The 21,467-nt window shown below is 27.2% G+C and overlaps 1 protein-coding gene across 2 annotated transcripts in view; it reads left to right on the plus strand.

Moving 5' to 3' along the window:
* Nucleotides 1-4,509: 4,509 nt before the first annotated feature.
* LOC122507426 (homeobox protein SIX6-like) overlaps nt 4,510-21,467 on the plus strand; it is a 97,927-nt gene continuing 80,969 nt past the window's right edge. For both annotated transcript variants that reach the window (XM_043620127.1, XM_043620128.1), the window contains exon 1: nt 4,510-5,910. In XM_043620127.1, the coding sequence (XP_043476062.1) occupies nt 5,267-5,910 (644 nt within the window). In that variant the 5' untranslated portion in view covers nt 4,510-5,266. The remainder of the gene's footprint in view (nt 5,911-21,467) is intronic.

Raw genomic sequence — 21,467 nt, forward strand, 5'->3', positions numbered from 1 at the left:
CATTTTCCAAAATATGGGAAAATTTTTATAAATTTTTCGAAATATGTTTTTTTTAGGAAAGTCCTTAGTTCATGTTCGTTCTGTTATACATATTATATCATCGATTTTATGATACTTTTTGGCAAACTATACCCATATATCTTACAAAAGTTAAAAAAAATTTGTACAAAAACTCAAAAAATTTTCAAAATATGATGTTAATCATTGCCATATACTTTACAAGATTTTGCCCATACTTATAAGAATGAAAAAAATTCTTGAAAAATTAAAAAAAAAATGTATTAGCTGTTGCCAACACTTTATCAGATTTCTGTCACACTTCAAAAAGAAAAACTATTTGTTAAAAAATTGAAAATTGGCACAAAAATTGAAAAAAAACATTTTAATAACGATAAAAAATTTTTCAAAAATTCATTCTAGCCTTTGTCCATTACTTTGCCAGACTCCTCTATCTCGCTTCCTAAAATGAAAAAAATTTGTATAAAAACTGAAACATTTCACAAAAATTAATTCTATATCTGTTGCCCATACTTTGCCAGACATTAAAATTAAACAGTTTAGCAGACTTCGCACCCGATAATTAATTTTTAAAAAAGGAGTAAAAACTGGCTTTCAAGCTTAAAAAAGGAGTAAAAAAGTATAGCTAACGAAAAATTAAACTTGATGACCAAAAAAACTCGTTTCAGATACCTCACAAAACTGACAAAAATTCCATTCTATATTTTATTTTCCTCACTTTTTCCTAATTTTCATCAAAAATATATTTACTTCTTTCTTATCCTGCTAATAACTTGAATTCCTGCAACGAATTTAATTATTCATCAAAAAATTTATATATATATTTATAAAAATAATTTAATTCTTGCAAAAGAATTTTATAAAAATTTCATTTCTTAGCAATCGCTTTATTTCATCTTTAAAGTATAGACTTTAAGCTTTAATTTAAAAAAAAATTTACTTAATTATCTTTATTTGTTTCAAAGTAATAATAAAATGAAAATAAAATGACCCAAAACTTCAATACCTGCGATAACTTCAAAAATAAAATCTTTTTTTTTTGAAAAATATTTTAGGAGGAAAAAGTGTACTCATATATCTACCAAAAATTATAGATAACTTGAAAATTGGAGACAAAAATTTTTCAAGTGGCCGGTTTCACTTATTTTGACCCTAAAAATTTATTAAATATTTACTTGCAATATTCGGAATATTTAATTGCAATGTTTATTGAAAGTTGTGTAAAGATTTAAATGAACATTTCAATGATATTTTCGAAGATTTCATTGAAATTTTCAGGAAAGTTTTGCGCTATAAACATTTATTTAATCGGGACATTTAAATCTTTACACAACTTTCAATAAACATTGTAATTAAATATTCCGAATATTGCAAGTAAATATTTAATAAATTTTTAAGAAAGTTTCGGTGCTGTGGGGATAATTTTATGCAAATTCTAATTTCAATCATTGAATTCTTATAAGAAATTCTTATTATTTATGAAAATAATTGAATTCTTACAAAGATTTTTACAAAATTTTTTTTAAATAATTGAATTCTGTTTGGAAATTTTATGAAAATAGTAGATATTGAAAATGATTAAATTGCGAAAAATTTTTTAAAAATTCTATTAGAATTTTCTGATAATATAATATATTGAATGTCTGTGTGGAATTTTATGAAATTATATTTAAAAAATAATTGATTTCGTTAGAAGCATTTTATTATTTATGAAAATAATTGAATTCTCGCAAGCGATTTTATTAGAATTTTTTTTAAATAATTGAATTTCTAAGGAAAAGTTTATTACTTTTAAAAATAATTGAATTCTTGTGATGAATATTTATATATTTTTTGCAAAGAATTTTATTAAAATGCCCCAAAATAATTGAATTTTTGGAAATAATTTTTTTTGTTTATCGACATTATTGAATTTTTTTTTTATTTTTTTTTATTTTTTGAGGAATTGAAATTAAATTTTTAAGAATAATAATTACATTTTTAGAGCAATTATTCCTGTAAAATTGTATTAAAAATAATTGAAATACTATGCGATGAATTTTATTATTTATGAAAATAATTGAATAGTTGCAATGAATTTCACTAAAATTTTCAAATACAATTGAATTCCTGAGAAGAATTTTATTATTTATGAAAATGATTTAATTCTGGCGAAAAATTTTATTAAAATTTCTAAAAATTTAAAATAGAATTGAATTTTTTTGAAAAATTTTGTTATTTCTGAAAATAATTGAATTCTTCATAAGAATTTTATAAAATTATTTATTTGAAATAGGTATAATTTAATTCTTGTAAAAAACTTTATTTGTAAAAAAATGATTGATTTTTTAGATTAATTAATTTGAAATACTATTAAAAATAATTGAAATTCTTCGATAAGTTTTATTACTTATAAAAATAATTGAATTGTTGCTTAGAATTCAATGAAAAAAATGTTTAAAAAATTGAATTTCCATGAACAATGTTATTATATTAGTGAAAATAACTAAATTATTGTGAAAAATTGTATACAAATTATGCTAAATAATTGTTTTTTGTGAAATTTTTTTGAAAATGCTATTCTAAATTAATTGATGTCCTGTGGTAATTTTATTGTTCATGAAAATAATTGAATTTTGGATGAATTTTATAAATTTTTTTTAATAATTGAATTTTTTTTCGAAATTTTATAAAAATACTATAGATATTGAAAAATAATTGAATTTCAAATATTTTCTGAAAATAATTGAAATCGTTTTAAAGAATTTGATTATAATTTTTGAGAATAGTTTTTCTGATTTCTACTATATCAGCGAATGAAAATTTTCAAAAAAACAGAAATAGTAGCTTTTTGTGTGGATAAAGTATAAATAAATAGAAGTATAGTCAAATAGTAGCATAACGTAAAAAAATTAGTAAATTGTAGGTTTTAGTAGATGAGTGCGAAGCCTTTGTTTAATGATTTTTTTATTAGAAATAATGTTGTTCTCACTTGTTTTAATTTATTTTCTGAAGTTCGGTTATTCCTTCAAAAGCATTATTGTAATAACAAGAAATGTTGTAGTGAAAATGAAGATTTTCATGTTTTATCATTTTTCTGGTGTCATTTTTGTCGCTCTTTATTTTAACATATTTAGAAATTACGATAAAATGTTATCCCTTGTTTAACTGTGTTAAACAAGGGTGTTGTTATATTAAGCTTTTCATGAGCAGTTAAATTTATTTTAATGATTGATTAACTTTTAATCAGAGTTGGTGAAACTGGGGCCCTCAGTATAGTAAAGTTTTCAATTTCCTTTGGATATGATCCTTCTCACCAGGATGTTGACAGGACATTGTTTGTGTGTAGTTTATATACACTAGCGCAGGTAGTACAAAAAACAATAAAAATCCATAGTGCAGCACAGTGTGTTAACAAAATTTCGAGGAGATAGAGGCAAATTATATCTCTGTTATGCAATCTGATATTGATATAGTCGAGCTTGCGTCTCCAGTTCAGATATTCCCATTAACCACAGGTGCCAGATCGTGGCCAAACTGTATCCCCTCCATACATACATATTTCTAGAATTTCACACAGATCGACGCGTGCTGGAGTATACAGTTTGGCTATGATTATGATCTGGAACCGCTGCCCTGCCATAAATCCAGCGCATGCCCATAAATCTCAACAGAGCTTTAACTTTCAACACACCACCAGTTTTCGATATGTCTACAAAAAAGATTTTTGTATATCACCACCAGTTTTCAATATATTTACAAAAAAGACTTTTGTATCACCACCAGTTTCCGATATATCTACAAAAAAGATTTCTGTATCTCGATATATTTCTCTGGATGCATTTTATTCAATAAGTAAATGCTTTTCGAACATTAACTGTTTCTTCGCGTAAGAAAATATTTCGGATTAGAAGGTTTTCGAATTAAAAGGGTGTCGATTAAGCAGACGAGTCTGAAACAAAAGATATTGTCGAACCACAAGTCATGAATTGAAGAGCACAGAGAGAGAGAGAGAGAGAGAGAGAGAAAGAGATTACGACTCCTCGAGGATCATGTTCAACTGTTTCTTCCTCGCTGTCGTCTGGCTCCTATACATTTTCCCAACTAGAACCTGTCAACTTAGTACCCCTCTCTCTCCCCTCCATTCACACGATCAAGTAGAAAAGCACACCACCCATTCTCCCGGCTTTGAGGAGCAGAGAGGCGTGAGAAATCAACGCACGGGAGGGGAGAATATCCAGTTGTAGTGGGGGATCAAAATACCCCAGCGTTGGTGGGGATAATTAAACCGACACAAGCCCAACAGAAGGACAGAGGGAGGAGGACGAAGTAAAGTTACCATGGTTACTGGGATTGGATCTAGCCAATCATCAGTTGCCAAGAAGGCGTGGCCTCTCATTGGCTGTGAGTTTCCATCGGCGAAGAGAAGGTGGCGAACGAGCCAACTCCCGGTGCCTACGAGCGGACAAACGTATCATGCTGGGTAGGGCTGGGTCCGAGATGTCGGGTTGTAAACGAAACCAGTTTGCTATTCGATACGATCGAGGCAACAGCAGCCCCGCGATATCTTAAAAAACAGAGAAGAAACCGTGTGGCTTTGTATCACCGGTTTTTCACCGACCCCCTCCCCATTCCCCTCCCCCACTTTAGAGGTGAATTACTCCCGATGATAGTGAACACTATCAATGTTCACTTTTATTTCTTCAGTTAATACGCTGCTCCGTTGATATGTCTTCCAAATAAGCTTCGAATAATCTTCAATAATCTTCAATCTTCAATAATCTTCAATCTTCGAATAATCTTCGTTCTCCAAATGAGTAGTTTCGAAAGTTTAAATGATGTAATCTGACCTAGCCTAGTGAAGGACTGCAGTGACAATTGCCGATTTTTAAGTGCTTTGTGTTCAAGTGATCAGTGTTTCTCTTTCTTCACTGCGAATTTGGGAACTGTAGCTAAAGTGATCAGTGTTGCTCTTTCTTCACTACGAGTTTGGAAACTGTAGCTAAGTGATGAGTGAAAATGAAAATGACCTGGATAACAGTATTGGATTTTAATTTCCAGCCAATTGTGTTATTGTAGAGGCAATGACATGAAAAGCACAAGAAGCAAATTCAAAAAGTCTGGCTTCTTGAGAAGCGGGATGAGTTGAATTTAGAACGGAGAGTTCGATGCCTTGAATATAAGTGTATGGGACTGAATAATTGAATGATTCAGGAAGAGAGTTAAAGTGCTGAGAAAATCGAACGATATTATTCAAAGAGAAAAACCGATGTCAGCCGTGGCACCAGCTGGTCCCGGCGCTACGGGGCCGAGTTCGAACGGTCCGATAGTGCCATCGCCGGTCTTCGCTCTACCCACTCTGTCTTTCACCGTGGGTCAAGTGGCTTCAGTTTGTGAGACCCTGGAGGAAAGTGGTGATATCGAGAGATTAGCGAGATTCCTCTGGAGCCTTCCGGTGGCACATCCCAACATCCAGGAACTCAACGAGAGTGAAGCGGTATTGAGAGCAAGAGCCATAGTGGCGTTTCACGCTGGACACTATAGAGAACTTTACGCAATTCTAGAGAGGCATAAATTCACCAAAGATTCACACGGGAAATTGCAAGCGATGTGGCTCGAGGCACATTATCAGGAGGCTGAGAAGTTGAGAGGTCGACCACTTGGTCCCGTGGACAAGTACAGGGTGCGAAAGAAATTCCCATTACCGAGAACCATTTGGGACGGGGAACAAAAGACTCACTGTTTTAAGGAGCGAACGAGGTCACTTTTAAGAGAGTGGTACCTTCAAGATCCTTATCCGAACCCGGGGAAGAAAAGGGAGTTAGCTTCTGCCACGGGGTTAACGCCTACGCAGGTTGGTAACTGGTTCAAAAATAGGAGACAAAGGGATAGAGCTGCAGCTGCGAAAAATAGGTAGGTTATCACAATTTTCTATTATTTTTCTGCTCAAAATACAGTAGAACCTGTTTAAAGTGAGACCTGGACTAATCCCCATTATTGCGAAAATATTCAATAACAGCGAAACCCTAACTGGAAATTATGTGTTTCAACACTCTGGATACTTTAGCACTATATTCCAAATGTTATAAAATATACAACAAAGAATTGAAAGGCAGTGTAGAATCTATTACTCAACAATTTGAACCCATTTGTAATGGAATTCCCTTACAAATAGGTTCAAACTCCACTTGTTAAAATGAAGAGCTACAAAAATCGCAAACAGAAAAATGTTAACACTCGAAAATCTTAAATTTCACAACACTTACTTTAACTTAAAAAGTTAACCTAACTTCAGCCAATAAATTAAAAGAAAAGGGAATACTATTATTTCTAATAGCAAAATCAGTAATCATTAATCTATCAATTTTAATGAGGGGAAGAGTCTGGCAAAGTATGAGCAAACGGAAAGAATCAATTTTTGTGAAATTTCAGGGTGACCGCAAGTCATGGAAAAACTAGAAATCAGGGAATTTTTGTAGTCAAGAAAAAGTCAGGGAATTTTTGAAAAATTCTTTAAAAGTAAGGAAATTTTGATCGAAAGAAACCACAAATTAAAAAAGTTTGATACATAAATTTCAATTCAGTTTTTTTATTCAGACGTTTTTGTAATATAGCTCATTATAATGGTACCGTCACATTTTTCATATAAGTTTGAACGTTCTTACGGACATAATAAGATTTTGTTAACAAACAATTTTTAATTATCCTTTTTTTTCCTTTATAAATAAAATTGTTACTTTAAAAGCATTATAAACTTTTCATTCAGCAATGTAGAATCTTAAATAATTAAAAAATTTATTAGTCAGTGAATTTTTAAAGTAAAATTTTGCGGACACCCTGAATTTATACTGTTTTTATCAAATTTTATACATTTTTGGAACTATGAGAAGAATCTGATAAAGAATTCAATTACTAAAATAAGCTCTGCGAAATTTTTCAGTTATTTTATAATAAATGTTTATTATATTACGAAGCATGGCAAGAGACTAACGAAAGATGGTCAGTGACTAGAATAAATTTTTTCAAAAATTTTCAGCTTTTTTAACATTTTTTTTTCTCGAAGTATGCGGGAAAAATTTGCCGAAGTATAGAGAACTTCCGATAGTAATTATCTTTAGAAGTTTGACAGAAGTCTGGCAATGTTTTGGTAAAATGTCAGTCTTTGCCTATACTTTGCCAGACATCTTCCCATAGTTCGAAAAATGTATAAAATTTGAAAGAAAAGTAAATAATTTAGAAAAAAATTAATTCTATCCGTTCAAAACATGTGGATTTATGTTATATATAAATGTTTATTTGCGACGCATACGCATACACTGTATTATATATTTTAAATTAATTTAAATGATGTGGAAATCTTATTCAACATTTTACTGAAATTTTCTGAAAAATGACATGGAAAACCTGGAAGAAACCTGGAATTTCGAATGAGGTTTTTTTTTGTAGGATCCCTAATACCTATGCCATAGCTTTATATATACGCATCACCGTAAAAAGAAGGCATCTTATTTTAAGATACTATGGTATAGTTGCTTCTAAGTTGTTTCGAAAAAGTTATCAAAAGCATCTTAAAATGCATTGTTTCTTAAGATGGAAGATTGAAAAATGAGACGTTTTAAAAATCTTAAAAGTGACTACAGTGTATTATTTTTAGGATGCTTTTTTTGCGGTGTAGGTATTTTTTCGGATTAAAAATATCTGTAACCCAAAGACGAATATAATTTAGGTTCAAAAGGACTGTATTGCTATAGTTAACGTCCAAAGTAGAATTATTAATTTTTATGCAAAAATAACTAAATGGTTATTGTTGAAACAAAATTCTTCAAAAATAAGTTTGGTTTGTCCAGTTATTCGATTTAAGAAAAGTGATAAAAATATTTTTTTTAAGGTGATACCCATACATGTTATGAAGATGTGGTAAAAATTTCGTAATATTCGGTCCAGTAGCTTCTGAGAAAAACATTACGCAATATAGAAAAAACTACGGTTTGGAGAAAAACACGTTTAAAGTTTTTCTTCTTGAAAAATCATATACTTACAGCGTCGATGTATGTACTCGCTTAAATAGCATCGACGAAAAATATATGTTTAGAGTGCTCGGATATTTCTAAAACTTTTACACTACACTTTTGAGATGCGTTTTACTTTAAAAAGTCATTCAAAAAAATCGATTTTTTTAAAGTGACAAAGTGGTATGAACTTTTAAAAGTGCTTGAAATCAAGCCTAATATACTTCTGATTTTCAAATTTAAATGTTAACAATTATTATTTGTTACACAGTTTTCTACTTGAAAGTGTCAAATTTATACTAAAATGGATCAAATTGATGTTAAAAATTAAGATCAATTTTTTATTTGATCTACATTTTTGGTATCAATTCGTTGCAGTTTGACACCATTAAGTTAACAGTGATAACAAATAATTAGGAAAATTAAAAGATTGATAACAAAATAACATTAAAATTTGGTTAAAATTTTATTTTTATTCTTAAAGTTAACTTTGCATAAACGATTATCGAAAAATCTACTCATTCCTGCTATATAGTATTTATTATCCTGGGTACGTTTTAGTGTTTAGAATTTTTATTCTTAAAGTTATTTTTAAATCGTTATTCTTAAATATACCCACCTCGAGGAAATTGTCAAGAAATCATCTCCATCGCTGAAAAATGCGTAACTTTCTAGTGGCCAATACTTTTTATTTTTATTCTTCATCTTCATTGAATATGTTGATGATTTCTGTCTTGAATTGAAGTAATAGAAATTATGTACAGATCCTAAACTGACACTTAATTATTCATATTAGTGAATGCTATATTAAATATTTAGAAAATTGTCCTAAAAAGTGTTCCTTTTTTGGACAGACATATTAGATTCATACAAAGTTTTTATTTAAAAAAAAATTGTTTAATATTACGAGGAAATTTTTTTCTCTAAAATTTCCCGACAGTATTACAGCAAAGGTTGTCATTAAAAACAAATGAATCCTATTAAATACGTTAAATCATTTTAACACATTTGATTATTTAGTGAAAAAGAAGTGAAAAGGGGAAAAATAAAGCAGATGTTAATTAAAGTACTAAATTTTATTACATCATTTTATTTCATATTACGAAGATTGGCGGAGATTGAAAAAATAAAATAATGAATATTTTTATAAAAGGCGGCGGGGCTAAATGATGCACTTTTATGCTCTCTGATCTTCAATTTTGTATTTTATTATTCTTGTTTAATATTATTAATATTATTATTATTATTATTATTATTATTATTATTATTATTTTTATCATTATTTTTATTATTATTTGGGTTAATTATATAATTAATAATAATAATAATAATATGTAAAATAATAAGGCCTATACGGTTTGCTTTTTAATGAAATTTATTTAAAATCCCGACTAGTTTCGAACTAAACATATAAATAAAAACAAACCGTATCTATTGCCTTCTCATTATTTTACAAATTAATTAATACGGTCAAAAAAACACAAAATAATAATAATAATATGATGATTATAATAAACCTAAATTATTAAATAAAAGGCTGTATAATAAAATTGATCATTATTCATTTATAACATGAAAATAATATAAATTAAGTAATCCGAAAACCAACAACTTTTTAATAAAACTTTTACTGAAAGGAAAAAAAATGTTACATTAAATAATAAGGAACTAAAGGCGTTTTATGTTGATATTTCTGTACAGCTCGAGTGGTAGACGAGGGTGGAGAAGGCACCCTGAACGGAAATGACGCGACGGGCTGGCTCTAGTCCTGTGTTGATTTTTTATTATGATAGTTTTTATTCCAAGGTGCAAACATGACGCTCTTATAGATATTGGTAGGAAAGGACTAAAATTTGATATTCTTTATTTTTATACACTATGTAAAAAATATATTTTATTGTTTTTAGTCCGATTTCGGGTAAAATAACTTACATGAGGCCAAATATTGGTATAATTTCAGATTATGAAAGTGATTTTAAAACCTGAACTTTTGGCCTTACACGAAATGGAGTTTTAGCAAGGGCCTTTCAATTTTTTTATTTTTAAACCATGGGCAATACACGAGAAGGACAAAAAGGTTTTTTTTCATATTTTTAAAGTTTATTGTCAAAATTTCTAACTGTAAGCAAACCATAGGGAGAATTTCACTTGTGCAACGTTTCGGTGTCTTGGTTTGACATTATTATCAGGACACTAGTAATGTTTTTTAAAAAATTAAAAATTGTTAAATAAATAATATTTTTTTCTTTTTTTTTCTTCCTAAGTTTCGCCATACTTTGTCAATGGCCTGAAAATAAAATAAAAATAGATTTTTCCCATGATTCGCGATATTTTGCTCATAGCTTAAAAATAAAAAAATAGTTGTTCTTCTTCCCATGGTTTGCCCACAGTTCAAAATTATGATAATAAACTTTAAAAATATGAAAAGCAAACTTTTTTTTCTTCTCATTATGTTTCGACATACTTTGCCCATGATTGAAAAATAAAAAATTAAAAGGTTTTGTGTTTATTTCAGTTGATTTAATGAAAAATCAATTTCAGATTTTTTTATTTAACATATATTCATTATTTTAGTTTTCAATCACAAAAGTAAAGTGTTTAAAAATTTAAAAATTGTAAAAAAAGAAATCTTTATTTGTATTTTAAATTAAATATTATACCACATATTGAAAAGAAAGCCTAAAATTTATTTTCTTGTTTGTAGGGAAGAAATTCTACCTATTGATATAGTCTCAGTGTGTCAAATTTCGTTTGTGATTTTGACATTTTGCTTTTATAAAATGGAAATACACTTAAGTAAAAAAAAAATTATTTGATTTGATTTTAGAACTAAAGTGGTTCAAAGTTATACGTACATAACTTGAAACTTTCATTTCATGAGGGCATAAGAATAAGATACATTAGTAGAAAGTTAAACACTTTTTTTAACTTCAGTTGACAAATTGCTTACATATTGCTTTCGCTCATATGAAAGCATATTTTTTACTGAATATTTTTAATTTCGATTTTTTCCTTTTTTTCAAAGTTTTTTAAAATTCAAAAATCACTTTTTTTTAAAAAATTGTCATTCCCTTTATTTGTGCGGATATAAATATTACATTTTCCGAAACTTATAACATTCTTAAAACAATAACAGTTCAACTTTCTTCAAGTCTGATTTTAAAGAAGAAAAACAGAGTTGTATAACAATGTATGCAAAATATATTTCAAAATTCTATCCTTTATGAAATACACCTTCAAAAATAGCCAAAAACTGTTAAATTCGAAGAAACAATATAAAATCCGGACAAAATTTTTTTTTTTAATTTTAATATTTCTGATATTTAATATTCTGCTGTGACAAATCGATTTTCTGTATTAAAACAGTTCTTCAAAATTCAAAATGGCGGTTCTAATATGGCGGACGAGATCTCCAGCTATGAATCTGACATCGGTTTTTCAAAATTCAAAATGGCAGGTACAATATGATGATAATTGAATGATATATTGTCGTAGTTTTACAATAATTTATGATATCAAATTTACCTAAATACCCAGAGATTAACAAGTGAATTTACATTTTGTAGTTTACTAAATTTTTTAAATTCACGACCCCAGAAATTGACGATCATATATTGCATCCGCCATTTAAAATTTTAAGAAACTGGTATAAAATTTGTAATCAGCGACCTTGAGAAACTTCTATTAACAAGTTTCAAACGAATTCTATATAAATTTTGAAAATTCGACCGCCATATTGAATTAGACATTTTTAATTTTGAAAAACTTTTCGACCTAACCTTAGGATAACATAAGTTTTATAAAAATCTTTTCAAAATTTTATTTAAGACCCCTTTGTGGCCCAAACAGTGGAAATATCGTTCTATACAACCAATAAGGGGTTAAATATGATATTGACATCTTTTAAAAATACGAAATTTTAAAAAAAGTTTAATTTTTAAAATTTGTATCGAAGATTTAATTTTATGCACTGATATTCAAAAGATGCTTAAAAAACATATCCTTTATTTATTATACAGACAAAATTTTTTTTAAAGGAATGTATTGACCGGACCTTGTTTGTTTATGTTGTTTGGGTCGCTGAATTCGAATCCGAACTCAGTTTTCCGCCATCACTTCAAGTTTCTTTAAGTTTCTTAAAAATGGCGGATCCAATATGGCTGTCGAATTCTTTAAAAATTTATCAGATTAACTTGAAACTTGTTACTCGGGGGTTTTTGGGGTCGCTGAATACGAATCTCGCCTTAGTTTAAAATAATTCAAATTGACGGATCCAATATGGCTAACGAATTTTTAAAAAATTTATCAGATTTTGAATTTTTGAAGACTAAGGTAAAATTCGTATTTAGCGACCCCAAAAACCCACTAGTAACAAGTTTCAAGTAAATCTGACAAATTTTTAAAAATTCGACAGCCATATTGAATGCGCCATCTTAAATTTGGAATATTTACGAGTTTCTTTGACTGCTTAACATTATATAATATTTTTTCAGTGTGTTAAAGTTGTTTTTTAATAGAATCTTCTGCTTATTTTCATTTATATCTTGTTTACAGTCAATTTTTGCGTATTTTATTAATTTTTTTTTTTTTTTTTTTTCTTTTTTTTTATTATTGTTTATACTCCTGCTCTATTGGCCTTAGTATTTTATTAATTTGAGAAGAAACTTGACGTGATGGCGGAAAACTGAGTTCGGATTCGAATTCAGTGACCCAAAAAAAAAAAATAAAAAACATGTTCCGGTCAATACTTCCTTTAAAAAAATCTTGAGGTCCTGTGAATTATTTAATAATTTAATTAGTTATTGTTGACCTTTTAAGAGATGAAAATTTAAAAAAATACTGTTTTCAAAATTTTCTCTTATATTATTTAAACTTTAATATATCATTACTACATTACATATACGCGTTAAGATCTTGTATTGATTAATCTATTTTGAAACTTTCTGCGATTCCTGTTCGGAATCGCGATATGATCGCCCATTGAAATATATTAAATGTTCATTATGACAATTATGTAAAATCGAAGTGCAGAATATTATTTATTATATTTAATTTATGATGTGATTTACATACCATGATACGACCAGGCAAGATAATTAATAATTAACATGAGTATTAATCTAGTATCCGGATAAGAAATTAATTATTTAAAAATTTGTAAATAATATTAATTTTACTGTCATAGGAATATTTATACCTACGTTTGGAAAGTTTCAGTTTGAAATTTAAATGCCAAATATTTAATAAGCAAAAAACACTAATATCGAAATCGTATTTTTTTATAGATCAATGAAATCTGTGATAAATCTCTAAACTTTCATCTAAATGTAAAAATTCTGAATAGTTTGAAAAACATCTTTTAAAAATTTGTGTTTATATTTTGTTGAAAACTTTCTTACGTGTTTTTCTGTAAAATTGAGACAAACTTAATGTTTTGATATTTTTATTTACGAAACGCGATTTAATTTCGCTTCCTCAGAAGTTATAATAAAAGAACCTGTATTATAAAAACTTATTTATTAAGTATCGTTTAATGAAAGTTAATCATAAAACGCTTAGTGGTTTAGGTCTCTTTAGTCAAATTGTTATGTTGTCCTCGACAAATGAGTCTTTGTGTCCAACCCCAACGTTTTGAACGAGGGTCGCATAATTTCATTTTGACGTCCGACGGAGGGTCGCTGCCGTCGGCCAGACGATTTTCGAATTATATCTTCCAACTCATATTTTTCACTATTTCCTCAATCAAGTTTTGAGTTCACTTTGTATTTCTTTTAATATAGTTGTAAATTGCACCTTTGAGATGGAGAAAATTATAACGTAATAAAGATATTTTTACATTCCTATCACTTATAAGAAAGTATTATTTTCATTAAAGACATATTTTTTGTTTAAATAACTTATTTAAATGTCTTGACTAATTTTATTAAATTTATCCACTAATTATATTTTTAAAATTTTCAAAATTCGCTCAAATTCACTTGAAACTTGTTAATCGGTGATTTTGGGGGTCTCTGTTTTGAATTTTTTAAATTTAACATTAGATTCGTAATCAGCGGCCCCGAAAACCCCCGAGTAACAAGTGTTATGCAAATTTGAGCAATTTTGAAAAAAATGTCAGCCATATTGAATCCGCCATTTTGAATTTTAAAAATTTTCAAAATCTGACTTCACATTCGTAACTTTTGGGACTCAAAAACCCTCCGAGTGGTAGTTTCAACAAAATTCACTCAATAGGTTTCCCGTGGACACGAAAGGGAAAATTCAATTATTTTCAAAAAATATTCGAAATTCAATTATTCTCAATTTCTAGTATTTTCATAAAATGTCGCAAAAGAATTGATAAAATTCATACAAAATTCAATTATTTTCATAAATAATAAAATTTTCACAGGAATTAAATTAATTTAGAATAGCATTTTCAAAAAAATAATAAAACTCATCGAAGAATTTCAATTACTTATAATACTGTTTTGAATCAATAATTCGATAACTTCAATTATTTTCACAAATAAAATTTTCCACAAGAATTCAATTAAAATAAAATTTCATAATGTTTATTATATTTAGAAAAAATTAATTATTTAAAACTATTGTTAATAAAATTCTTATGAAGAATTCAATTATTTTCAAAAATATAACAAAAAATTTTCACAGAAATTCAATTCTTTTTAAACATTTTAATAAAATTCTTCCCAAGAATTCAATAAATTATTTACATAAAATTCTATTAGGTCGTTAAATAGCGAAATTATTCCCAAAAATTCAATTATTTTCAAGAAATATAATCTTATTCTTTGCAAGATTATTGTATTCAATTTTTTTCATAAATAATAAAGTTCTTCTCAGGAATTTAATTATTTTTAATACCTATAATTTTACAGGAATTGCTCAAAAAATGTAATTATTCTTAAAAGTAAGATTTCAATTCCTCGAAAAAAGAAATTATTTAAAAAAATGTTTTTTTAAAATTCTTTAGAAGAATTGAATTTTATTTACGAAGATATTAGAATTTTTTTTACAGAAATTCAATTATTTTCAAATATTTTAATAAAATTGTTCGAAAGAAATCAATTATTTTAAATACAATTATAATTAAATTTTTTTGAAATAAATTAATTATTCTTTTAGATTTTAATAAAATTCTTCCTAATAATTCAATTATTAAAGATAAAGAACGAAATTATTCTCGAAAATTCAATTATTTTGAGACATTTTAATAAAATTCTTTGCAAGTTTCAATTATTTTCATAAATAACAATAATTGTCACAAGAATTCAATTATTTTTAAAAATAATAAATTTCTTCTTGGAAATTCAATTATTTAAAAAAATTCTAATAAAATCATTCACAAGAATTCAATTATTTTCATAAACTAATCGAATGCTTTTTAGGAATTCAATTATTATTTTCAACAAAATTTAATAAAATGTCACACAGACATTCAATTATTGTTAAATTATTTTTAAAAACTTTTTGCAATCCAATGATTTTCAATATCTACGATTTTCATAAAATTTCAAAACAGAATTCAATTATTTAAAAAAAATTTTTGTAAAAATCTTCGTAAGAATTCAATATTCTTTTCATGAATAATAAAACTTTCTCAGGAATTCAATTATTTAAATTAGAATTTGCATAAAATTAGTCGAAAGAAATGAATTATTTAAACAATTTTCTAAAATTCTTGTCAAGAATTAAATTAATTTAATAAATATTTAAATTCTTTCATAAATAATAAAATTTGTTTCAGGTATTCAATTTATTAGCAGAATAAGAAGAAAGTAAATATTTTTGATGATAATTAGGAAATAGTCATAAAAATAAAATATGGAATGGAATTTTTCTCAGTTTTGTGAAGTGTCTAAAACGAGTTTTTTTTGTCGTTAAGTTTAATTTTTCGATAGCTATACTTTTTTACTACTTTTTTTAGTTTGTGTTTGAAAGCTGCTTTTTGCTATACTTTTTTAAAATTGGTATTCTCGAGTGCGAATTTTGATATAGAAATTTTTATATTTAAACTAGATTTGCCGTTGCGGCCATTGTTTAGATATTCCTGGCTAGATATTCGGACAGGAACAAAATATTCATATTTTGGAGGGTTTAAAATATTTATTTCGTTTGACATGATGCACTAGATTTTGACAATAGTCAAAATTATAATAATTTTAAGATTTTAAACTATTTTAGCCATTGTTCGCTATATATTTAACCGCAGTTAGCTATAGAATTTGCAACTTTTCCGTTTCTACGCGATCTTCTGAATTCGAAACTAAAAGTCTGAGTTCAAGAGAAAAATATAAGTATAATCCTTTTGCAATTCTTTTACTGAAACAAAGAACAAAAACATTTTATATTCAAGTGGAATATTTTTGTTTAGAGCGAGTATATTCATAGTGAGAGGATATTAGAATCGCGCCTTTTAAATTATACTTTTCTCTGGATTGTGCGGCAGCCAGCACCTTAGGAAAAGTTGAAGAAAGTTGAAGAAAAATAAGTATAAGTTTGTAAAATAAATGTTGTGGTGTACCTTATTGAATAGGTATCGGTATATGCCTAATCACAATCCGTTATACCTGCACAAATGACAAAGGGATTGATTTGAAATAATACCACAAGTATTATAGAGAGACATGAATAGTGTTTATACACGCAGTTCAGGACTGCTGTGCGATAATAACTTTTAGAGTTTAAAGCAAACTTTAATTCGGAGATTATATATGCGGCATTCGTCTTTGGTGCTAATAAGCTTGAAACATAATAGAGGCGCGGTAATTATGAGTTGACAAATGCAGGAATTAGGCCAATTAGAGAAACCCTGGTATGTTGATCTGAATTGAGAAATCTTCCCCCTGAGAGAAAGAATTGTTATTAATATTTTTCAGTCAAGTGCAGTCACGTTTTAAGAATAAGTATAATATCCGTGCCCGTGCGAAACTATGCGAATTCTCTCTAGTTTCTCTCTTTTTTTGTTGCTCTTCTTTACAGAATTATACCTGTGATGAATTCCGCCCTAAATTAAACAGTTAAAGGGTCGACTCTCTGGCTTGAACCTCAACGAATGTCAGCGCTGATGGCCTAAGGCAGTAGGGCGTAATCTAGCACCTGTCATTCGCTGCCATTTTATTTTTTGTATTTAGTAGGCAGCGCGCTTGCCTCGAGTAGACGCGTAGGCAGGTATATAACAACTGGTATGGTGCTGCTCTGTTGAGATATTTGTCATCTGCTCATCTGTTTGAGATTGCAGTCATTAGGCCCCGTGACGATCCTCGAATAAGAAGTTGAGATGTTGGGTTTTTCCAGTAGTGAAATCGTCAACAGCCTCAGTCAAAACTTCACTTATTCTTAGTAATTGGCCCCGAGTCCTTTGCTATTTCAGAAACATTTCAGAAACAGAATTGTCTTGATTTATAATCCTGGGGAAACCCCATTTTTAGTTTCTTCAAGTAGATTTTACATTTATGCTCGAGTCCATTAGTTCTCTTCGATTTTTCAGTTTTACCGGATTATCCACTTCCTGATTTCTCCTATAAAAAAATCTGCCGCAAAAAAAGAAAAAAAAAATTTTGTGAGACTATTTGAAACCATCAAGAAATGTGGCCCTCTTTGATATTTTTAACAAATTTAAAATACAAGAATGTTTCTTAATTTAAAAAATAAAAAACAAAACCTGGTATTTACATATACATATCGATAATGAAAAAGCGAAAAATGAAAAAAGACCTAAATGCCAAATTATGTTTTAAAAATTAATCCCTATTTATATGTATAGGTAGTAAATTGAGATCAAGTTGTAATTATAACTGTAAATAATTATGTTACTAAACATAATTATTAACTCTTCGTAATTTAAGAGTTGAAACACAGTGGAAACTGGATTTGTTGTCCCTCGAGACGTCAACAGCCATTAGTGACCTAGCTGAAAAATGTGAGTAGGATGTATTATAAAGCACTTATAGTCAGGTCAGCTTGATGACCCAAAATATTTTTCTTTTAGTCATTTAAGTGAACGCATTTTAAGGTTTCCATGTCAATGCCTACTGACTTTAAGATTCTTGTGTATTGACTAAAATAACACCTTCAAGTTTCAACAGAATATTGGTTTAATTTTAAAAAATAATTTAAAAAACTTTTTTTAAATAAAATTTCCTCTTGTTCACATTGATCCTAATAATTCTATTTCTAACTAGTTCGATTATGACAAAGTAGTTAAAATATCAAGAATATATTCACTGCGATATTATTAGAAATTTGTTCAAAATTAATTTTTTTCAATTTCACTAGGAAAAATTTCTGATACTTGTTACTAAAATTGATATTATTTCACTTTAGACAATCAGTGCAATAAATTATTGACAATTCTGTCATTTTTAACTGATTAATCAGGCTTCACAGTTTAGCTATTTTCCTAAAAGTCCCCTTTTTTTAATTCTGGCCCCTAAACGTACCCTATTTTAAAAATTTATCCTAAATGTCCCCTATTTTTTTCGTCGCAAGAAATCAATTATTTTCAATAATTTTTTAAGTAATTCTGCAAAAGAATTCAATTATCTTGATAAACCAACAAAATTCTCCCCATAAAATCAATTATTTTAAAGATTTTTAATGAAATTCTTTTCTAAAATTCAATTATTTTGATAAATATCAAAATTCTTCTCAAGAATTCAATTATTGTCAAAAATTTTAATTAAATTCTTGGCAAAACGTCAATTATTTAAACAAAATTTAATAAAATACTTTGCACGAATTCAATTATTTTTATAAATTTTAATGAATATCTCGTCAGGAATTCAATTATTTTTATAAATAGCAAAATTTTTCGCCAAAAATTCAATTATTTTCAAAAATTTAAATAAAATTCTTTGCAACATTTTTCAATTATTTTGAAAAGTTTTTCGGAATATTCAATGTTTTTAAATATTTACTATTTTCATAAAATTTATCAACAGATTTAATTATAGAAAAAACTTGTTGATACAATTCTACGAAAAGATTCAATTATTTTCATAAATAATAAAATTTCATCCCAATGGGAAATTTACAACTGGCGGAGTACTGCGCCAGCACTGGCAGTACTGGCAGCTACGCTGACAGACAGCACTGTCATAACTCTGGGATGATAACGCTGTCTAACGCTGGCGAAGTACTGCCTGCCAGTGCTGCCAGACAGCGCTGGCGCAGCACTGGACCAGTGCTGGCTGAGAATATTGCCGCAATAAATGCCGTATTGTTATTAATTAGTCGTAAATTAATAATTATAAATAATTTAACAACAAATGGTAAATAATATTAATAAATAGTTATTATTCATAAAATATTTATCTTCTTAAAGAAATTGTATTAAAGATGGAGACTATAACAATTGATATAGTAAATGAAGTAGAAAAAAATTGTTTATAACATTTAAAAATTAAATAATAAAGAATTACAGTAAGTGTGCATTAGATTTTCATATTTTAGTACCTAACGATTGGAATTTAGAAATATCGCAAGCCTATGAAAATAAACAAAATTGCTGACGAGGGGAATCGAACCTACGACCTACGGACTGACAGACTAACGCTCTAACCACTATGCTAACGACACGTGTGTGCAGTAAAATTTTAATATCTCAGTATCATTCAGACATACAATTATTGAGTCAAAGATGAGAAAAAAATAGGGATACGTTAGAAATAATAAATTCAAATAAAATAAATTAAACTAAATTTTTAATAATTAAATTAAATTACTTTACTTATTGCATTTAACATTTTACGTAATTCTTAAATTACGTGGTAATTTTTTAATAATTTTTTATTCATATTATATTTTTTTATTTAATAGGAACCAAGTTATTATTAAGATTAAAGTTTAAATTTTGTTTATAATTTTAATTTGTTTAAATAATTTATTATTTACAAAATTAGACAATTGTGTTAAATTGTTATTATTAAATTTAATAAGAATAAAAAATGAACAACTAAAAAGTAAAATATTAATTTTTTGAATAAATTTATATTTATAAACATTCATAAACTTTTTTTATAATTTTTTTCAAGTTTATGTCAAAAAAGCAATGTTGGCAAAGAGCGTTGTGAACAATTTTTCTATACTCAGCCAGCACTTGCCGCCGTGGCTTGTCCAAGCTTTGGCGAAACAAAAATTCTGTACTGCGCCAGCACTGATTGTCGAGGCTCGGCTACACTACGCCGAACAATCGTCTGAGTACTAAGCCAGTGGTGAACATCGGCACTACACTGGCATTTCCCATTGGGATTTACGAATTCAATTATTTTTGCATCGCAGAATTTTAAATATTTTTAATACAATATTAAAAAAATTCTTTGAAAAATGAAATTATTATTCAAAATTTTATTAAAACTTGAAGAAAGAATTCAATTTTAAAAAACATTCAATTGTTCAATAAAATTCGTTGCAATAATTCAAATATTTTCATAAATAACATTTAATTCGTCGCAGAAAATCAATTATTTTCAAAAAATTTTAAGTAATTTTGCAAAATAATTCAATTAGCTTGATAAACAACAAAATCGCATAAATTCCGCCTGTAAAATCAATTATTATAAGGAATTTTAATAAAATTCTTTTCCGAAATTCAATTATTTTGATAAATATCAAAATGCATTACAAGAATTCAATTCTTTTGAAAAGTAATGAAATACTTTGTATAGAATTATCTTTATAAATAAATAGGGAAATTCTCAAAAATTTATTGTCAACATTTTTTTTTAATTTATTGAATAGTTACTAAGAATTTTATTAAAATTTTTAAGAATAATTGAATTCCTGAGAAGAATTTAAATAATAATTTATGAAAATAATTGAATTCTTCTGATAATTATTGTTATATATGAAAATAATTGAATTTTGCAATTAATTATTGTTATATACATATGAAAACAATTGAATTTTGCAATTAATTTTATTAAAATGCCTCAAAATATTTGAATTTTCGTTAATAATTTTGTTATTCATCGACATAATTAAATTCATTCGAAGAATGATTTATGTAAATATTTGAATTCTTGGGATGAATTTTATTAAAATCTTAAAGAATAATTGAATTATTACAAAAAAATTTAATCAAAATTGTATTCAAAATAATTGATTCCATTCGAACAATTTTATTAAAATATTTGCAAATAATTGAATTCCTGTTAAAAATTCTGTTATTTTTGCAAATAATTGAATTCTTTCACAGAATTTTAAAAAAGATTTTTTTAAATAATTGATTTTTTCGAGGAATTGAAATTAAATTTTTAAGAATAATTACATTTTTTGATCAATTTCTGTAAAATTGTATTATTAAAAATATTTGAAATCCTGCGATGAATTCTATTATGAATAAAAATAATTGAATATAGTTACTAAGAATTTTATTTAAATTTTCAAAAATAATTGAATTCCTGAATTTATTATTTATGAAAATAATTGAATTATTGCAAACAATTTTCATTGAAA

This window comes from Leptopilina heterotoma, unplaced genomic scaffold (assembly GCF_015476425.1).
Source record: "Leptopilina heterotoma isolate Lh14 unplaced genomic scaffold, ASM1547642v1 Lhet_47, whole genome shotgun sequence".
Lineage (NCBI taxonomy): Eukaryota > Metazoa > Arthropoda > Insecta > Hymenoptera > Figitidae > Leptopilina > Leptopilina heterotoma.